The sequence below is a fragment of the Eptesicus fuscus genome, chromosome 2, assembly GCF_027574615.1.
Source record: "Eptesicus fuscus isolate TK198812 chromosome 2, DD_ASM_mEF_20220401, whole genome shotgun sequence".
Lineage (NCBI taxonomy): Eukaryota > Metazoa > Chordata > Mammalia > Chiroptera > Vespertilionidae > Eptesicus > Eptesicus fuscus.
The window spans coordinates 25298487-25317322 of NC_072474.1; the positions used below are offsets into that span (position 1 = coordinate 25298487).

At 40.2% G+C, this 18836-nt stretch overlaps 1 protein-coding gene across 1 annotated transcript in view; it reads right to left on the bottom strand.

Moving 5' to 3' along the window:
- PTER (phosphotriesterase related) overlaps positions 1-18836 on the bottom strand; it is a 56219-nt gene that overhangs the window by 13303 nt on the left and 24080 nt on the right. Inside the window, exons 2-3 of the mRNA XM_008148823.3 lie at positions 13394-13864; positions 11812-12077 (exon numbers count right to left, since the gene is read on the bottom strand). Coding sequence (XP_008147045.2) covers positions 11812-12077; positions 13394-13825 — 698 coding nt within the window. The 5' untranslated portion in view covers positions 13826-13864. The remainder of the gene's footprint in view (positions 1-11811; positions 12078-13393; positions 13865-18836) is intronic.

The window sequence follows — 18836 nt, forward strand, 5'->3', positions numbered from 1 at the left end:
CGCTTTCACATTGATGTTTCTCTCTCTCTCTCTCTCTCTCTCTCTCTCTCTCTCTCTCTCTCTTCCCTTCTCTCTAAAAATCAGTAAAAGCATTTTTTTAAATCTAGAATATATAAGTACATATACATAAATATATGTTTTTTTTTTTTATTGACATGTAATGATATGACACCCTCTGGATAACTGAACATTAGTGTGTAGAAATTAAGAAATGAATTCATTGAAATTCTCCTTACTGAAGTGTAAAACCCATGGGGGGAAATAGTGTTAGTGCTTATGCATATTTTTCATAGGAAAGTCCTGAAAATAAATAGAATTTGGTATTAGATGTTAATGATGAGTAGGATGGGAAAATTTGGTGAAGCAAGAATAATAAACACTTAATCATGATCAGTTATTTAGCAGCCCTATCTCATTTAATTTTTACAAACACTGTATGAGGAAGGTATGGTTATCCCCACCTTATAGATAAGGAAACTAAGTCTCAGAAAAGCTGAGGAGTTGTGAATGAATCCAGATTGCGTTTGTCTTCATAAGCCATGCTGTTAGATCATGCTTCCCTTTCTGTGATGAGAGCATCCATCCACAGCAGCTCCCTTCCTTCTCACCTATTGAGAAATCCACGCCATCACAGAGACATCTGGGAGCATCCCACATCATGAATGTCTAACAATGTGACTTAACCACATTAAATTGACACTCAGTTGGATGACTTCCCAGGACTGTCAAGGTGCTACTGAAGTTGCATTTATGCAAGTGAGTTTTTTTTTTTTTTTTTTTCATTTGGAGAAAGGATTGACCCCAGATGTCAGTATGGTATCATGGGAAAATGTACTCTACTTGACGTCTTTCAGATAAGGATTAAACAGAGGTCTTGCCCCTCCCAGACATAAAGGATCTCCAAGCTCTTCTTACGTAAGTGTAGGTATCAACCTCAGCCAGTTTCTTCTCATTCCCTATTCTCTACCCATGAATAATTATATTCTTTCTTATTTCAATCTTCCCCAGTCTTTAAGGTAAGTATTTTTCACCTCTTGCCCTAATCAGTCAGTGAGGTGATAGTAAGATGCAGAAGAGCTCCTTAATTTCACACTAGACAAAGTCCCTTCTCCAAGGTGCATGATGTGATTGCAATGTCATTTGTACAATATCCTGGGATTTTCCAGGAGGAAGATGAGATTTTTGTATCAAATCTTTGTTGTCATTCATGTTATATTATTTCTTCTGTTGAATGTTTTATACTTTTGCTCTTCAACTAATAAACAAATTCTGTTTATATAAGGAACAGGCATAAGTTTAAGTTATGATAAATATATGGCCATTAACTAAGAAAATGGTATCTAAAGTGATTTGCCTATCTTTGTTTTCAGAATATGGTTATCATTTATTAGAGTTTTAAAGTTGCCCGGCCAGTTGTGGCTCAGTGGTTGAGTGGTGTGTGTGTGTGAGGAGGGTTGCAGGAGGCAGCTAATCAATGATTCTCTCTCATGGTTGATGTTTCTATCTCTCTCTCCCTCTCTCTTCACTGAAATCGGTAAAAATATACTTTAAATAATAAAGTTGACTAAAAGGCAGGACAGTTGATTCTCTTTTTATTACCTCTTTAGAGTCTAGATCTTATCCAAGTGCTGAGGGGTTTAGTTTAATGTCAAATGCACTCTGAGTGGAAGCCAGGAAGTCTGTGTGAAGTGATAATCTAGACCAGGGCCTGTGGTCTATCTAGACACAAAGAACTAAGGAGCAGAGGAAAGGATGTGATTCATGAATGTGAGCAAGATGATAGCAATGCCTAATATTTGCCTTGGGCTTTACAGTTTCAAAGAACTTTCAAATATATTACTTTATTTCATACATTCAGGCACACCTTCATGAATTAATTCACCAAATATCTGATTGTACTATCGCCTACCTGTGTTAGCCTCTGAACTACAGATATGAATAAGAAATGTGTGCCACTGTCTTAAGGAACTTAAAGTCTGAGGAAAGAGATAGATATTTAAACTAATTACAATTAAATGTGTTGAAAGCTTTTTATTATGCAAATAAATACAAAGTATTATAAAAGAATAATTAAAGGAGTAACTCATTTGAGTTGAGTTTTAAAGAAGACTATTCAGATAAAAGTTGGTGGGGTTGAGGTGTTGGGTGAGGGATGGACAATAACAGAAGAAAACTGTTGAGAGGCAAAACAAACAAAAAACACAAACTTGTTATTCTTGAAGATAAGGATGTAATTATCAGAGTTAAAGTACATAAGAAAAGAAGCATCCATCCATTTATCCATCTAGTAAGAAACTGTTGATCATCTACTTACTATGAGACATGAGCTAGGAAAACAAAGACAAATAACACACAGTCCCATCCTTCAAAAAGTTCAGAGTCTACTAGGGAAAAGAGACATGGAAACAAATAATAGCTTTGCAGACCATACTGAGTGTAAGAGCAAAAGTACTACTAGGAACTGGGCTGGCACAAAAAAGGAGATAGCTAACACTGCTTGGTTTGTTCAGGAAAAGCTTTGCAGAGAAGAAAACCTCTCTTGAGCTTCATTTTGAAGAAGGATTCTACCAAGTCGATAGGAAGAATGGGATATACCCAGATCAGGGACTAGCTTGTGTGAGAAGCATATAAGGACAATCAGTAGGGCACACTCAAGGTCATGGTCAGTGTAGCTTTAGCCCAAATTCCATATCTGTTCTAGAGATAATGGGAAATGACGTGGAGGGATGGGTGGGGACCAGATGACCAAGACTTCGGCTATTGTGCTGCAGGTGAAGGAGAACCATTAAAGAGTTGTAAGTTAGGGCTGAGAAAAGCATCAGATTTGCATTTGAACACATCAAAATGGTGGTGGCAGCTTGGAGGCTACATCAGAGAGCAAGGCTAAGGAAATGATTCCTATTTGGAGACTATTACAACAGTTTAGGTGACAAACAAGGACATGAATTAACAACAGAGGATGGATAGGAGGGACGATACTCTGAGATCTTAGTGAGGTAGAGAGGTCTGATCACATGTGGATCCAGGGGAGGGAGGGAGGAATCTAAGCTGACATCTGAGTGAATAATGTCATTAATCAGACGAGGACAAGCAAGAGAAAGAGTAAGGGATGAGGCACTGTCGCCATTGTGACAGCGCTGGAGAAGAATCAAGGGCCTGTCTTGGGAGTTGATTAGATATTGATGTCCTTAAATGGTACCAAGAATAAAGCTAGAATCTTTTAAGTGATCAAGAACCCAGGTATTCCTACTCCTATCAAGTGCACTTCACTAGACTGCCCTGTGACCTTGTAATTCATCAGCCATGCCAATCTGTGAATTCCTGGGCCTAGAAGGCCAGCAGGAGGGCAGCTCTATTTGAGACCAGACTACTTCAGGGCCTGACACAGGTAGAAGCACAGAATACATTCAATGCTAAAATTTATGAACTTGACCAAATAACTTTTAAACTGGCATACAAATGTAATAATAAATGGATGCTTATATATAACTGATTTCTTAAAAACAATGTTGAATCACTTATTATAAAAATTATTTACCACCTCTCCCCACTGAATTCCTCAATTTAAAACCAATGGATGTTTGTATAGATAGTGTTATGTAGGGTTCTTTGTTATTTTATGAGTTTTTCAACAACTACTCAAAAGCACCTAGAACTATTCATGTAATAAACTAAAATTAATTTTAAAATATTTACATCATGCCTAAAATAAATTAATATATAAATTACTATAATCTAATAAATTAAATGTTAATTGAATTCTAAAACTCTACTTATGTATATTCTTATACTGCTAATGGCAGTTCCATCTTGATTATAAAATATGAAAAAATTCTTAATTGATAAATTTTAATTAACTTATTTTACTGTCCAAATAGAAACTACTAATAGAATGATATACATTTTTAATGGTGGCCTAAATATCATTTATGGTTAGAAAGTAAAATGTGTTACTTCAATGAAAAATTAACAGAACCTTGGTATTTTAAAGATTCCTTCTTCTTTTCCATAAGATTCTTTTTGTGTCAAGGCATTACTTTCATGGAACAGTCTTTTCAATATTAGAGAATAATTGAGAATGAAAAACAATGGAAAATAATTCAGATTGCCATGTATTTATTTCCCTTTACCTATATTTGAACAAGCGTGTTTCCCCCACACTATTCATTTCTCTGACTGCTTGGGTCCATACCAAACAGTGATGTTTAATGACATCATAGGAAGGAATGATGTCACACTTTCAATATTATGACTTAAGTGCAGGCTTAAGCAAAAGGGACAGATGGGAGAGAAACCCATGTCTGGATTAGACTAAAACTACAAGTTGGCTCTGAATTGTGAAATGTAATTAAAACTTTATTTTAAAATACATTTTGTGGGTTATACACCCTAGGAAGAGCTTTTAACCATATGAACTTTCCAGCTGCCACATAGCACAAAAAAGGCTGCGTTTTTCATATAAGACGATACACAGTTCAAGGAATGATGCTATTGAGGAGAGTGAAGATAAATCTCATAGACATGGCAATCCTATTTGTTAAAATGTCACATTTCATGGGAATGGTGTCAGAGTTGTAAAAAACTGCTTTAGAAGAAAACAAAATGACTAGGGAAGGGTTTGATGGGTGTAATGTACTAGAGAGAATGCATGACCAGTGCATGCGCTGGCCCTGACAGTGGACTGCTCTGCCCAAATGTCTCTGTTAAAGAGTGCAATTTGGAATATTCAACAAATATCAATGACAATCATAAGTTCATTGCATTTTATTCGGCACTTTTATGTACATTGCAAAGTGTTGCTACATTTACGTTTCTCAAACATTTCTCTGGATTTTCTTTTTAAATAGGTCATCTTGAAAGGAAGTCCAAGATAAACAATAATGGGGGAAATTTGCATACTTAAAAGGTTAAAGATAATTTTTCTTAACCCCTTTTGACACATGAGCAAGAGATTGGGAGGATTAAGTGACCTCAAGGTTACACAGCAAATAAGTTCTGGTGTCAGAAATAGAAATGTGCATCGTGACCCAGCACCCCTATTTCTCATTGTCCCATGCAGGCATAGATTAGACATTGTATTAACGAAAGCATAGCTGCTGCTGATGTCATCACGTGATTTCAACCTGAAATGTATTCAAGGTGTGTGTTTCTATGTCAGTGAGTACTCTACAAACCAGTGTAGGTTTTTATGTGAAATTTAGTCATATCATACCCAAGTACATATACAAGTAGCCATGCCATGTAAGACCTCTATTTTTTATATTTTCCTATCGTCTGCCATAGTAATAGCAGATGAAACGCCAGTGGACATTGGTAAATGGGAAAGGAGAAGTGGTATTAGTAAATATTTTCTTTGAAAAAAATTCACTTGCTTTTCAGGTCCCTCTCTCTCTGCATTATTGCCTGAGTTAATTTCTCATTCTATGGTTAGATCTGAGCCAATATGAGTAGATAAGTTGTCTTTACTGTACTTAATATGTACAATGTACATACTATACAATGCACACTCACTTCCTTCACTGCATACTATACATTGTGCACATAATGTGTACATATACACAATCCTAATAATAAACTGTTAAGAAATACAGCACTGTACACACAGGATTCTAAATCTTTATACCATTTCACGTGCATAACATTCTTATAGTGTGTTTTTTAAGTGCTACCATACTATTTAGATATACAGTATAAAGATGTTTTGCTCAAGTTTGTCAAATATTTGTTTTTGAATAATATTATTTCACTAGTATTCATAAAAATTTAAAGTATACAGTTCCAAGGATACCAGATAGTCATTTTTTTTGTGGCTTTTCAAAGATAACCTTGAGGTTAAGAGTCACCATCACCATAATTAAATAAAAAATGTTGAAGGCAGAGAATGGGTCTTGCTCCCTGCTACCTCCCAGTGTCTACTTTATGGTAATTAGGAATTCAATGAATATTTGTGAGAAGAAGGAAAGAAAGAAGGAAGGAGAGAGGAGGGAAGGAGGGAAGGAAGGAAGGAAGGAAGGAAGGAAGGAAGGAAGGAAGGAAGGAAGGAAGGAAGGAAGGAAGGAAGAAGGAAGGAAGGAAGGAAGGAAGGAAGGAAGGAAGGGAAGGAAGGAAAGGAAGGAAGGAAGGAAGGAAGGAAGGAAGGAAGGAAGGAAGGAAGGAAGGAAGGAAGGAATATTCTACTCCATCTAATTAAAAGCATGAAAAAATGTTTCAAAGTTTTATTTGTTAAAGTGCTGGGTAGATTTGCATAGATGATTAGGGTTAAAGAGAATAAAATGTGTTGTTAGCACATGGTCTGTGTCTTCCCTGCGCCTCTGTCAGAAACCTTTGGGTCAAATTCTTCAACCTTCCACAGGGAGTAATTGTCAAAGACAGAAGATGTGGTATTTTCCTGAACTTAATTATCATTGTGTTCCTCCTCAAAGTCTAGACCCTGGATTTCCATCAGGACCCTTTGGTTTGTTAAGTAGGGAACCAAGTAGAAAAAAGAGTGAGGCATACCACCTATTTGGTGCCTTCCCCAGAGCTCAAAATGATACATGCACCCCTATGTTCATAGCAGTACAATTCACAATAGCTGAGATTTGGAAACAGCCTAAGTGCCCATCAGCAGATGAGTGGATTAAAAAACTGTGGTACACCTACACAATGGAATACCATGCTGCTATAAAAAAGAAGGAATTCTTACCATTTGCTATAGCATGGATGGAACTGGAGAGCATTATGCTAAGTGAAATAAGCCAGTCAGAGAAAGATAAATATCACATGATCTCACTCATTTGTGGAATATAATGATCAACATAAACTGATGAACAAAAACAGATCCAGAGACAGAGAAGAGTCGATCAGACCGTCAAACCTCAGAGGGAAGGTAGGGGAGGGTGGGGGTAAGGGGGAGAGATCAACCAAAGGACTTGTATGCATGCATATAAGCCTAACCAATGGACATAGACACCAGGGGGGTGAGGGCATGAGTGGGAGGGTGAGGGGGTAATGGGGGGATAAGGACACATATGTAATACCTTAATCAAAAAAGAAAAAAAAAAGAAAGAAAAAATGTAATTGGTAAATAGTACCCAAATACCTTCTAGTCATGTTGCTTTACCCAACTTTCCTGGGTGATGAAAGAACTATGCTGAGATAAAAATACCTACAACTACTCTCTAGCACATTAAGGATAAAACTTCCTTGGAGATGAATCACAAAAAGACTCTCTGTGGGGTGTCTTCCTTGGTCACATATAGCCTGTTAGACCAGGGACAGAGGCAGTGCTGTGATTACATGCCACCTGGAAATGTGACTCCAGTTTTAACAGGTAGTAGAATTATAATAAATGATTAAAAGGCATAAAGTCTTTGTGGACGAAAAGCCCAAACAGGAGTAGAAATGCTGGTGTTATTTTCCGATAAATGTTGACTTTGGGTGGCTGTGACTGTCAAGGGCAGCCCCCTCTGAGTTTCCCTAGGGTTACATTCACAGCCGTCCACGGGCACTTCCAGAGGCCCGTATTTCTTAAAGAGAACAGATGGCTCGGGGAGGGCCCAGACCCAGAAGCAGATTTATCTTGTCAGGCTGTTATCTCCAGGTAAATGACCTTAAGCAGGTCACAAACAGTCACATGACTACAGTGTGGTTCAGAGGTGTCCTGAAGTGATGGCCATTCATTAACTCTTCCCGCTCAAGGTCCCAAAAGCTCCTTTTGGCCAGGCATACAGCAGTCTGTTGTTGCCGCTGGTGTGTGTGTGTGTGTGTGTGTGTGTGTGTGTGTGTGCGTGCGCGCGCGCGCGCGGGTGTGCGCATGTGTGCAGGCTCGCATGTATTTTAAGGTGAAATGCCTTATGCATGAATGCTAGTGAAGATCTATATATTTTCAAAAACATTTCATTGCTTCAATGCGATGTGGACGTCCTGGAATATTTTATTGCGTATTTTTAAATGTCAGAAATCCTACCTGAAAGGGGATAAATGAACGATTTTACAGGCAGTCAAAGCTGAAAGTCCCGCCGGAAAGCCCAGTGTTCTAAAGGGGACACGGGGCTAGCCAGCGCCTGGACCTGTTACGGCGCAATCACAACAGCCTGTGGGTTCGGAACCCTCTCCTTTATGCCTGAGAAAACATGGTGGGAGAAACAAAACGGTTTTCTGGGTGTGTGTTTTGTTTCTTTTTCCCCCTGGAGGCCTTGTTTTCAGGATGCTTTTCTTTTTGTGTGTTGTCTGTGCATTTTGTTGCATGCAATACATGCCCTTTTGTGGTTTGTCCCCATTATACACGCCCTTGCCCTTTCAGTGAAGATCAGATTGTGTGTGCTGCCCAGCAGACCTCAGAGAGTCTGTGAAAGGCTGACCTAGTCAGACCTCAGCTTGGCCACGGTCTTGCTGGGAATAGTCACATCAAAGAGCTAAAGGTGCCTGCATCTGCCTCCCTGATTATTTTTTTTTCTGTTACTTTATTCAATTTGTTCTTCCAAATGCACTACTTTTTCTAAAGCCATTTCCCCTTGTTGCCTCTCCACTGAAATGTTCATCCATATATATATATATATTTTTATTTATTTATTTATTTATTTTTTGACAGGAACTGGAACCTGAAAATTCCCTTATATAGACACAGAAGCAGTGGCTATTCTAGACATGGCCTCAGGATTTTCTAGGATGCTCAGAATTTGTCTGATTTCAGATCAATTTCTCCATCCCATCCTGAGCCATTCTGGAGGGAGGCATTGAAATGGCAGCCAGTGTAGCTTTATTGTTTAAAAGAAAATACATATAAATGTGCATATACATATATGTATATGTATATATACGTTTTGATTTAATGAACAAGGAGTATACATATACAATGTTTTTATATTGATTTTTATGAGCTCGTAGGGGCAGTAAGAACTACGGGCTGTAAAAACCAGTGTGGATTGGGGCTCAGTGACACAGAGCAGCTGTAGGTATATGGTTTGATTCTATGAACAAGGAAGTTCTACTATGCTAGGAGTTAAGATTGTTTCACAATTTCCAATGGAACCTTATTTTCTATTAGTGTCAAGCATAATTTTCTAACTTACCTATAAGTCTAACTATAAACAGCGCTAGAAAGCTTCTTCCATAATAATCATTGTGAAGCAGTTTCAGGCAGTCTGGCAGACTAAACATTCACAGAAAACCTTCCAGGATAGTACAAGTAAAATACTGAATACAATGAAAGGGAGGAAAAACATATTTTTAAAGGCTTGGTTCAGATGGTGGGAAAATAAAGGACTTGCTCAGGATGCAGAAACAAGAGAGCAGGAAAAATGAACAGTAAGGGAAAACCCAAAACTATCATCATCCTGGGGGATCCTAATGGGCCCATGATAGACAGCCAGGGCTGGAAGGGGCAGGAGATAAACTGGAGACAGCCTCAGCCAGCACATACAGGCAGCATTCCTCTCATCCAAAAACAACACCCATGTGGATGGACGAGTTAAAAACTGGCCCACAGAGGGAGTCTTTGGAGAGTATGTCATTTTAGCCTTGTCTTCTGGTGAAAGGGAGGCAGGTTGAGAAAAAGTCTCCTCTGAGAATCTATAACCACAAGCCTGCACTCACGGAATCTAGGGGCCAGAATTTCATAGCACCTGTGTGGTTCTAAACCCTTCAAATCAGAAGTTTAGTTTTAAAAGTCACAAAAAGACAAATACCGTATTATTCTACTGTACTGGAATAAGGTACTATAGCAGTCAAATTCATAGAGAGAGACAGGTGGTTGCCATGGACCTGGGGTAGAGGGAATGGGGACTTGTTGTTTAATGAGTATAGAGTTTCAGTTTGCAAGATAAAAAGAATTCTGGAGATTGGTTGCATAATAATGTGAATGTACTTAACACTACTGAACTTCATGCTTCAAAATGTTTAAGATGGCGCCTGGCTGGTGTGGCTCAGTGGTTGAGCGTTGCCCCATGCTTGAAGAGGTCACTGGTTCCATTTCTGGTCAGGGCACATGCCCAGGTTGCGGGCTCTATCCCCAGCAGAGGGCGTGCCAGAGGCAGTGGATCCATGTTGATGTTTCTCTCTCATTGAGGTTTCTATCTCTCCCTTTCCCTATCTCTCTCTCTAAAATCAACAAAAACATATTTTAAAATGTTTAAGATGCTAAACTTTATGTTATGTGTATTTTACCACAAGTTATACAATTTTTTTTTAAATTTAGTTTAAAGTTTGACCCAGTAATCCCACTTCTAGGAATATCTCCCAAGAAACCAGAAACACCAATCAGAAAGGACATATGCACCCCTATGTTCATAGCAGCACAATTCACCGTAGCTAAGATTTGGAAACAGCCTAAATGCCCATCAGATGAGTGGATTAAAAGACAGTGGTACATCTACACAATGGAATACTACACTGCTATAAAAAAGAAAGAACTCTAACCATTTGCAACAGCATGGATGGACCTGGAGAGCATTATGCTAAGTGAAATAAGTCAAAGAAAGATACTTATCACATGATCTCACTCATTTGTGGAATATAATGAACAACATAAACTTATGAACAAAAATAAATCCAGAGGCAGAGAAGCATTGAACAGACCTCAAACTTCAGAGGGAAGGCAGGGAAGGGGGAGGTAAGAGATCAATCAAAGGACGTGTATGCATGCATATAAGCATAACCAATGGACACAGACACTATGGGGGTGAAGGCATATGCTGGGGGGTAGGGGTAGCAGGGGAGAGGTCAATGGAGAAAAAGGAGACATATGTAGTACTATATGTAATACTTTAAACAATAATGAAAAAAAAATAAGTAAAGTATACTAGGTTAGTAGTGCCCCCTAACTACCTATAAGAAACAAACAAAACAAAACAAAAAACAGGGGGCACTACTCAACCCAAGACTCATAATAATTTTCAAGGAATCTAAAGACCACAAAACATTTTTTAAATACAAAGAAATAACCTCACATGAACAAGAACCAGAAAAATTAACAAACTGAAAAGTTAGAGTAAAAAAGAAAATAGAAATTAGGTTTATTAATTATAAGGTAAGCATTGTATGCATATTTTTTAACACTTGAGTTGAAAACAGGTGTCAAAATTAACCAAGCAGATTTGAAAAGAAAAACTATAGTTCTTAGTATTATAAAGCAAATTGATAGTCTAAACAACAGATCACTTTCACTGGAGAGAGAAGTATAAATAGAAAGATAGAATTGAAGAAATTATAGTTCAAAGATGAAAATAAGTGGAAATATGGAGAAGATGTTAAGAGACATGGAGGACAGGTAATTAGATCCTATATATCAAGTTGGAGTTTATGATGCAAATATAAAGAAAATGTGGATGAAGCAATATTTGAAGAGACAAAGGCTGAGGCTTTCCAGAAATAATGAAAAACACATCCTCATAACCAAGATGTACCCAATTTACAGGTAACTGTAATGTATTAATACACTTATACAGTGTTAATTCCTTAATCAATTCAATCTAAAGGCTAATGTGTAGCCTTTGCAACATTGTTAGGCTTATTCATAAGATTAACTCCAGCCAACATCTGCTTATATAGTCAGCTACTTTGCTGTCCCCTACACATCTAATCATCCATAATCATCTGGAGGTTTGCACTAATCCTATATAATAAAGAGCTAATATGCTAATTAGACTGAACAGCCGAATGACTGTCTGGACAACATTCCAGACGACCTTCCGGATGAAGCTGGGGCTGTGAGGGCCGGCCGGGGCTGCGAGGGGCTATGAGGGCCGGCCGAGGCAGCCAGGGCTGTGAGGGCTGAGCCCCTTTGCATGAATTTCGTGCATTGGACCTCTAGTTTGTACATAATTTGCTTACCTATCAAGATGCGACATAACTGTTTTGGAGATGTCCATACCTACTTCTTGTAATATTCGGATAATCTGAAAGGGTGCGCTTGGATTCTTTCCAGGATGAATGATAACAGGACAGCCAAGCTGAGACTGGGCATGAGCAGTTGCGTGAAGTACCTTCCTTTCGCTCTCAGTCAGAGGCCAGGAGCAACCAATTTCTCCAATAACACCGCACTTGATGCTGGTGCCATCTGCTCCGTGGAGAATTTCATTAATGAGGACATCAGTAAGCTAAGGAAGGGTGGGAAAGAAAATACTTTATAGATTGTGAAACTTCTCAACAGAGTATTGCCACACTATGTTAAATTTATTCATTTAGTTATTCATTCTTCAAAAATGTATCCATCATTCATTCAATTAATAGTAGGCATTTTGCTGGCCAAATTCAACAAGTAATTCTAAATCAAAGATTCAGTAATATCTTACTGTGACTGTTTAGCAAGAAATGTATAGCTTTAGGAGCTATAGGGGGAAAATATGACTTAATGAAAGTATATTCAGATGAGAAAAAAATCAATAATTTAACCAGAGAAACATTAGACATAAAAAGACTACCCTTGGATCTACATCAACTGTGTCAAGTAATTCTTTAATTCCCCTTATTTGTGCATTCTTTTACCCTATACACCATAGAAAATTCACAGCACACAATACTAATATTACATTTTTTGGGGGTCAGATCTACAGTTACTGCTAAGACTAGTTGGAAGACTGTGTAATAGTTGACTTCAAGATAGTCCTCAAATAATGTAAATATATAAAAAGGGAAAGGCTTGATTGGAAAGTAATGCAGATAAAGATTTGAAATACAAAGTATTTTAAAGATTAACTGAGGCTTTGTAAAAACTGCAACTGACATGCTAAGCCTGTCAAGCAGGCAATGGGAGATACAGATAAATATATACATATATGTATAAACACATACATGGATGTCTAGAAAGACAGCACACACACATGCCCCAAAGTTTTGCTGATTATTTGTTCTTTTTGTCCCTGAAAGATTTAGTTTCTTCCACCCATTCTTGCTTAAGAGCTTATGACAACAACAGGGGAATGGATTTTCTTCCGCCCCTCCTGTTGTATAAAAGGAGAAGGAAACATATTCACAAATGTGCCAAGTCTCTCCTGCCAACTTTCACCCTACAGTGAATTTTTATGGCTGGTTATTATAAAACCCAGCAACAAAATTGAGGTTTCATAACTGAAGCTTATCATGAAAAACTGAGGTTTACAAACAGACCGGGACGCCACCACTGAGCAGTGGTGCAGTGTACACGGATCTAAGTATTAACACGTTGGGTTTCGCAGTGACCAGTGCATTAAGATCTCCTTCCTCGATGCCTTTTCTTTATGGAATGAAATGTTTCTCATTTGGGTCTCACTTGGAAGATGTCCTTGCTATCTAGCAAATTTCTGTAGAATGCTCAGCTACCTGTGAGCCAATGACATTTCCAAATGTAGATTGCATGTGGAGATAATCCAACATCTGAATTCTGGCTATTCGGAATATCTATGCAAATATTGTCGAAGAACTTAGGGCTTCCTACCTGCTCCACGGACATGGCTCTGGTCTCTGAAGAGTGAGTCGCATCCACATAAAACCCAGCGCCTGCTACGATGTGGACACCAGTCTCCTCTGCGAGCCACTTCAACGTCTGCACGTCCCGGCAAATCCCTGTGGTCGTGTTCTCCACCAGGGCCCCTCCGCCGCTGGCTTTAAAATACAACAATTCTTCTTTGATGGCTTCTGTCTCCTGATTCAACTGAAGATTCTCTTTATGGGAATAAGGGTTTTTCCGAATCCAAAACAAGTTTTTCATCACAATAGGTTCCTTAGAGATAGCTTCGTGAGGTGGAGGAGGAGGGTAGTAACAGCAGTCAAAGGTCATTGTCAAATGCTCATGGGTCAGGGTGCGGCCCAGTTTGCTTGGCTCCAGGAGTCCCAAAACAGTTTGGACTTTGCCACTTAAAGAAGACATTTCTGAGGGTACCCGGAGATGCTCTAAAATGAGTATTTTCTGGAAAAAAAAGGAAACTATAATCAGAAAATTTAACACATACATAAATTCTTTCCATAGGGGATGGGAGGCTGTGAATGTATAACTCGTGTAAGAAAGAATCAGTGAAACTAGAAATACGATCTCACTTATCATCCTGCCGCAGTCCGGGTCTGTCCCTGTAAATTGCGGGAGCTCACTGCCGCGCTCAGTGACACGCATGGTGGTAAATGTCCCGACCACTTCCACTGGGACTCCTCTGCCTGATTAAATCCCAGCCTCATCTACTGGAAACATTTCTTGATATTCAATTCATATTTTTCTTTTGCTTAATTTTATCTCATTAGTCATAGCTATGCTTCCCTGGATAATGCAACAATAATCTCCATTTAAAAACCTTTATAATCAATAACATATCAAACCCAGCCATCATGCATCAGAACTGTTTCATTTGTCATTTTCCAGCTAAATTAAATATACTGGGGCTACTGGTGATTCCATTATTCATTTATTGTCCAAAAGAACAAACTTTTGTTGAAGGTCCACCATGTGCCAGAAATTGAAGCTAGAAAGAGGAATAAGACAAAATATCTGATCTTAATGATTTTACAGATTATTCCCCAAAAGACAACTCAGGGGGTGGGGGTGGGGGGCGGGGAGAGGGAATGGGACACCTAGGTTTAACAATGGAAAAACAAAAACAAACAAACCTCTTCGCTCTTGATGTTTTATTTTATCTATGGCACATAGAAACACACTTTGAAAATAAACCTAAAAATCCTATTCATAATGAAAGCACCTATGATTTATTAAAACTGAAATCTGCTCTCTCTAGAAAGAGTAAATACCTCTTCATTTATCCTCTATTTACTTCAGTTTGTAACACAAGTTAAGTTTTCACCAAGTTTCTATCACTAATAGCAAGAACCCCGACCGCAGAACTGCCATTTGAAAGCACCTTTCCGAAATGAAGGGATTTCACTCGGAAAGAAGCAGGCGCTACTGAAAGTGGTGGCCAAGAGCAAACCCAGTGTTCCCTCCCACACGGCACCAACCGGACACAACAGAGGACAGTGAGAAAGCTGACTGGGAACTGCGGACAGTGCCTTTGGAAGCTCTCAAACGGTTCTTTAGAAGACATTCTGAAATCACTTCCCCCACATCCTTCTGAGGACCTTCTCTGACTTTCTGAGCATCAGTTTTCTCATCTGTGAATCAGAATAACAATGCACATTTCATAGGCTTTCATAAGAATTAAATTAGATACCATAGACAGAAAGACATGTAAAAGCACATAGCATGCATTGGATAAATAGTACCTTTGTTTTGCTAGTTCAAAGAACAATTATGTATGTCTAGGTTATTTCTTTTCAGAGGGAGTGTTTGATTAGAGAGGAGATCATTTGGGGGAGCAATGGGTACAAGACAAATTTGTAATGGGCAGAGTGCATACATAAGGCAAGATGAAAACAAGTGAGGGTTGGAGAAGAGAGAGTACTGAGATAAAGTCCAATTACATCAAGCCACTGCAATTATCTGGATCCCAGGTGTTTGATACATACTGGCCCACAATTTGTAAATTATTGATTGAGACCATTTAACAGAGAACTTTAGAGCTTAGGGCTAGCATGGGCATTTGTTTTTGGTTGATAATGGTCTTCAGCAAGACAAGCTTCAAATCCTATCTAATAAAAGAGTAATATGCAAATTGACCGTCACTCCAAGACATAAGATGACTGCCCCCATGTGGACACAAGATGGCCACCACAAGATGGCCAGAAGGGGAGGGCAGTTGTGGGCAGTTAGGGTGACCAGGCCAGCAGAGGAGGGCTGTTGGGGGAGACCAGGCCAGCAAGGGAGGGAAGTTGGGGAGGACCCAGGTCTACAGGGGAGGGCAGTTGTGGGGGACCCAGGCCTGCAGGGGAGGGAAGTTGGGGGGGGGGAGGCCTGCAGGGGAGGGAAGTTAGGGGTGACGAGGCCAGCAGGGGAGGGCAGTTACGGCCTAAACGGGCGGTTGGACATCCCTTAAGGGGTCCCATATTAGAGAGGGTGCAGGCTGGGCTGAGGGACACCCCCCTCCCCCATGCACGAATTTCGTGCACCAGGCCTCTAGTATCTAAATAATTTTCATGGTGATGAAACAGAAATTTTAGGGTAACATAGGCAGGTTTAGGAAATTTTTAGAATTGGGGTCCATGGAAAAACACATAGGGCTACAGAAGAGGAGAAGGTACATCTCCATAACACAAGGAAGCCAGGTGCGGTTACATTTCCAAAAGACAAGGGAGCAGCAACGGGTACATCTCCATAAGACAAGGGAACTGGAAGTAGCCAAAAAAGGTCTATATCTACCTAATAAAAGAGTAACATGCTAAGTGACTGTACCTTCGTGGTGCCCACCAGCCAATCAGGAGTAAGTATGCAAATTAACCCAACAAAGATGGCGGGTTAATTTGCATATGCAGGCCCCGAGTGGCTGGGGGTCATGGCAACAATGCAGGCATTCCGCACCACCCCCAGCCCTCCGGGCCTCTGGGCAGTGTGGGAAGGCGGAAAGGCGGCTCCGGCCAGAAGGAAGGCAGTGCCGGCAGCCAGGGAAAGGAAGGCCCATTCTGGCACAAATCTTCATGCATCAGGCTTCTAGTTTACAAAATAAAGAAGGAAGAAAGCCCAGAAGGAATAGGAGGACAACAAAGGAGGAGGGCCTCAGGAGTTACTATAGTAACCAATTAGAAAGGGAAAATTGACCAATCAGAGGGGATATCAGGGCACAGGAACTGCAGCCTTTATAAACCATGGAAACAGGAAGTTGGTGGGACCCTTTCCCCCCTCCCTACTTGGGAGTCTGTTCTGTGGGACTCTTTCCTCCTCCTCACATGAAAGTCTGTTCTTTTCTTTAATAAATTTCCACCTTTGCTATACCACTTTCTGTCCGTGGATTCATTCGACTCCGGCAGACAAAGAATCTGGGTTCCAGTCCAAAAATTCCATATCAGTGATCAGGATGAAAGAGGATGGTATCTGTTCAGAGAACTACTATGCAGCTGCCAGTCACTTTAAAGTGCATAGTTTTCACTGATGATATCTAGGAACTCACTGTTCAATACTGCCCATTCCCTGTTACTGAGAGCAAAGTCTGCATAGCTAGTTCCTTCAGTTGATGGAAACCACAGTACAATTAATAATCAATTCAATCTTCTATGAGAGTTCATTTGCTCGTTCCTTCCTTTTGGCTGACATGTGCTCCTAGAGGGTCACTGGGGGGCTGAAACTTGAAAAAATTGATAACACACCATTACTTTTCCTAGAAGAGTACCAAACTGCATATTCAATTGATATAAATTTGAAAGAGCAAGGTTGGTAAGTTTCAAGTTCAAAAGCTGTGAGTCTTCATGGGAAGAAAAAAAAAAACACACCAAAAAAAACACACCTTAAGAAAGGTCATCTCTTCTGGGAATTTCCTCCAAACACTCTCGGGCAGGATGAGCTGCTGCTCTATGATAAGACACAATGTATACAGAACAAGCCGTAGCCACCAGGCTCTGAGGGAGACTGCGTCTTTTAGTTGGATAAAATAGAACTCACGGTCACTGTGCAGCGAGGGAGCTGACTTCCACCACAGCCAGCCTGGAAGTGGAGGTCCTAGTGCGCAGGCCAGGCTGTTAGTGGCCTTCCTCCATAGAGGTGAGAGTTCACAGACATGGAGGGCAGTACTGGGTAACCAGAGCTGCAGAACACAGCCTCGCAGACAGGAGTGAATTCCCCGCCCCCCGCCATCCCCACCCCCCAAAAAAGCAGGCTTCGGGCGTTCTGTGGAAAATCCATGGGAAGCTGCTTTGTTCAGAATTAGCGCACACAGAAGGTAGTGGGACAAGGGATAAGTGGAGCTATAAACACGTTTGTCACAGTTTCGTTGTACTTCAAATGTGAAATCTGAGCAGACAGACAGACGGAGGATAGGCTGCAATTATTCTTACGGCCTGGTTAAAGGGAAGAGCCCTCTGCTGCTAGTGGGTGTGGACTTGTTATTGGTGGGGCACTCTCTGTGTCCCCACCTGTTGCTGGTGGGAGGGGCTTCTTGTGATGTCACAAGTAATTTTCTAAGACTCGCATGGGAGAATGAGTGATATTTATTTGCATGGAATTAAACCCCTGCATTTCCAAGGCCCCCCTCCCTCTGTCCTAGCATGGAAGAAGTCCAGCTATGTCTTCAGCAGAGCTAAGATTAAAGTTACTGCCCTGAGTCTCCATTCAATATTGGCACATTCCAGTCCGGCATGTGGCTAGATCAGCTTGTGTTCCCAGCTGCAGTCCATTGCGGGTGGGGTCTGGAGGCGGCTTCTAGGGCCACATGGCTATGGAGGGAGCAGAGCTGAGTGCAAGAAAGCAGGAGCAAAGCCAGAGGAACAAGAGAGAGAGAATTCCTTTGTCTGGGGATTATGTATCCCAAATTTTCGTGGGCTGGCATTCGCTCCACCCCTCTAGCCAATGATTTTTGTTCCCAGGTTAGACTAACTGGCAATCACCTTCCCTACATCACTGCTCCGGCACCCATTTCCCCCTTTGTTGGACCCCTACCCGCAGTGACCTGTGGGGAATGGACTGCCGGTTCCCTGGGGAGTGTGAAGTTGCAGCTTCCTGGTGAAGCTGCCCAGATGACCATGGTTACAATGTCAGCCTCCCTTTGCTCCTCCCTACTGTAAATAAATCGCTAATTACAACAGTAAAAGAATAAAAAAAACAACAACATAGATCATTAAAGAAAATTTAAAAAAAAAGCAAAAAAAGAAGAGAATCAGAAAACAGCCCTGAACTGAAAACCAGAGACAATATGTAGGCTTTGTCATTTTTGAAAATACGTGCATGAATTAACTTTTATAAAATACGCAAATTTGCCAAATTGTTGGAGATTTGTTGGTGGGTGGATAGTTTGGAGGCGACTTTGTTTCCCTGAGATTTCATCCTGGTAATTATGCTTACAATTTTTATTTCT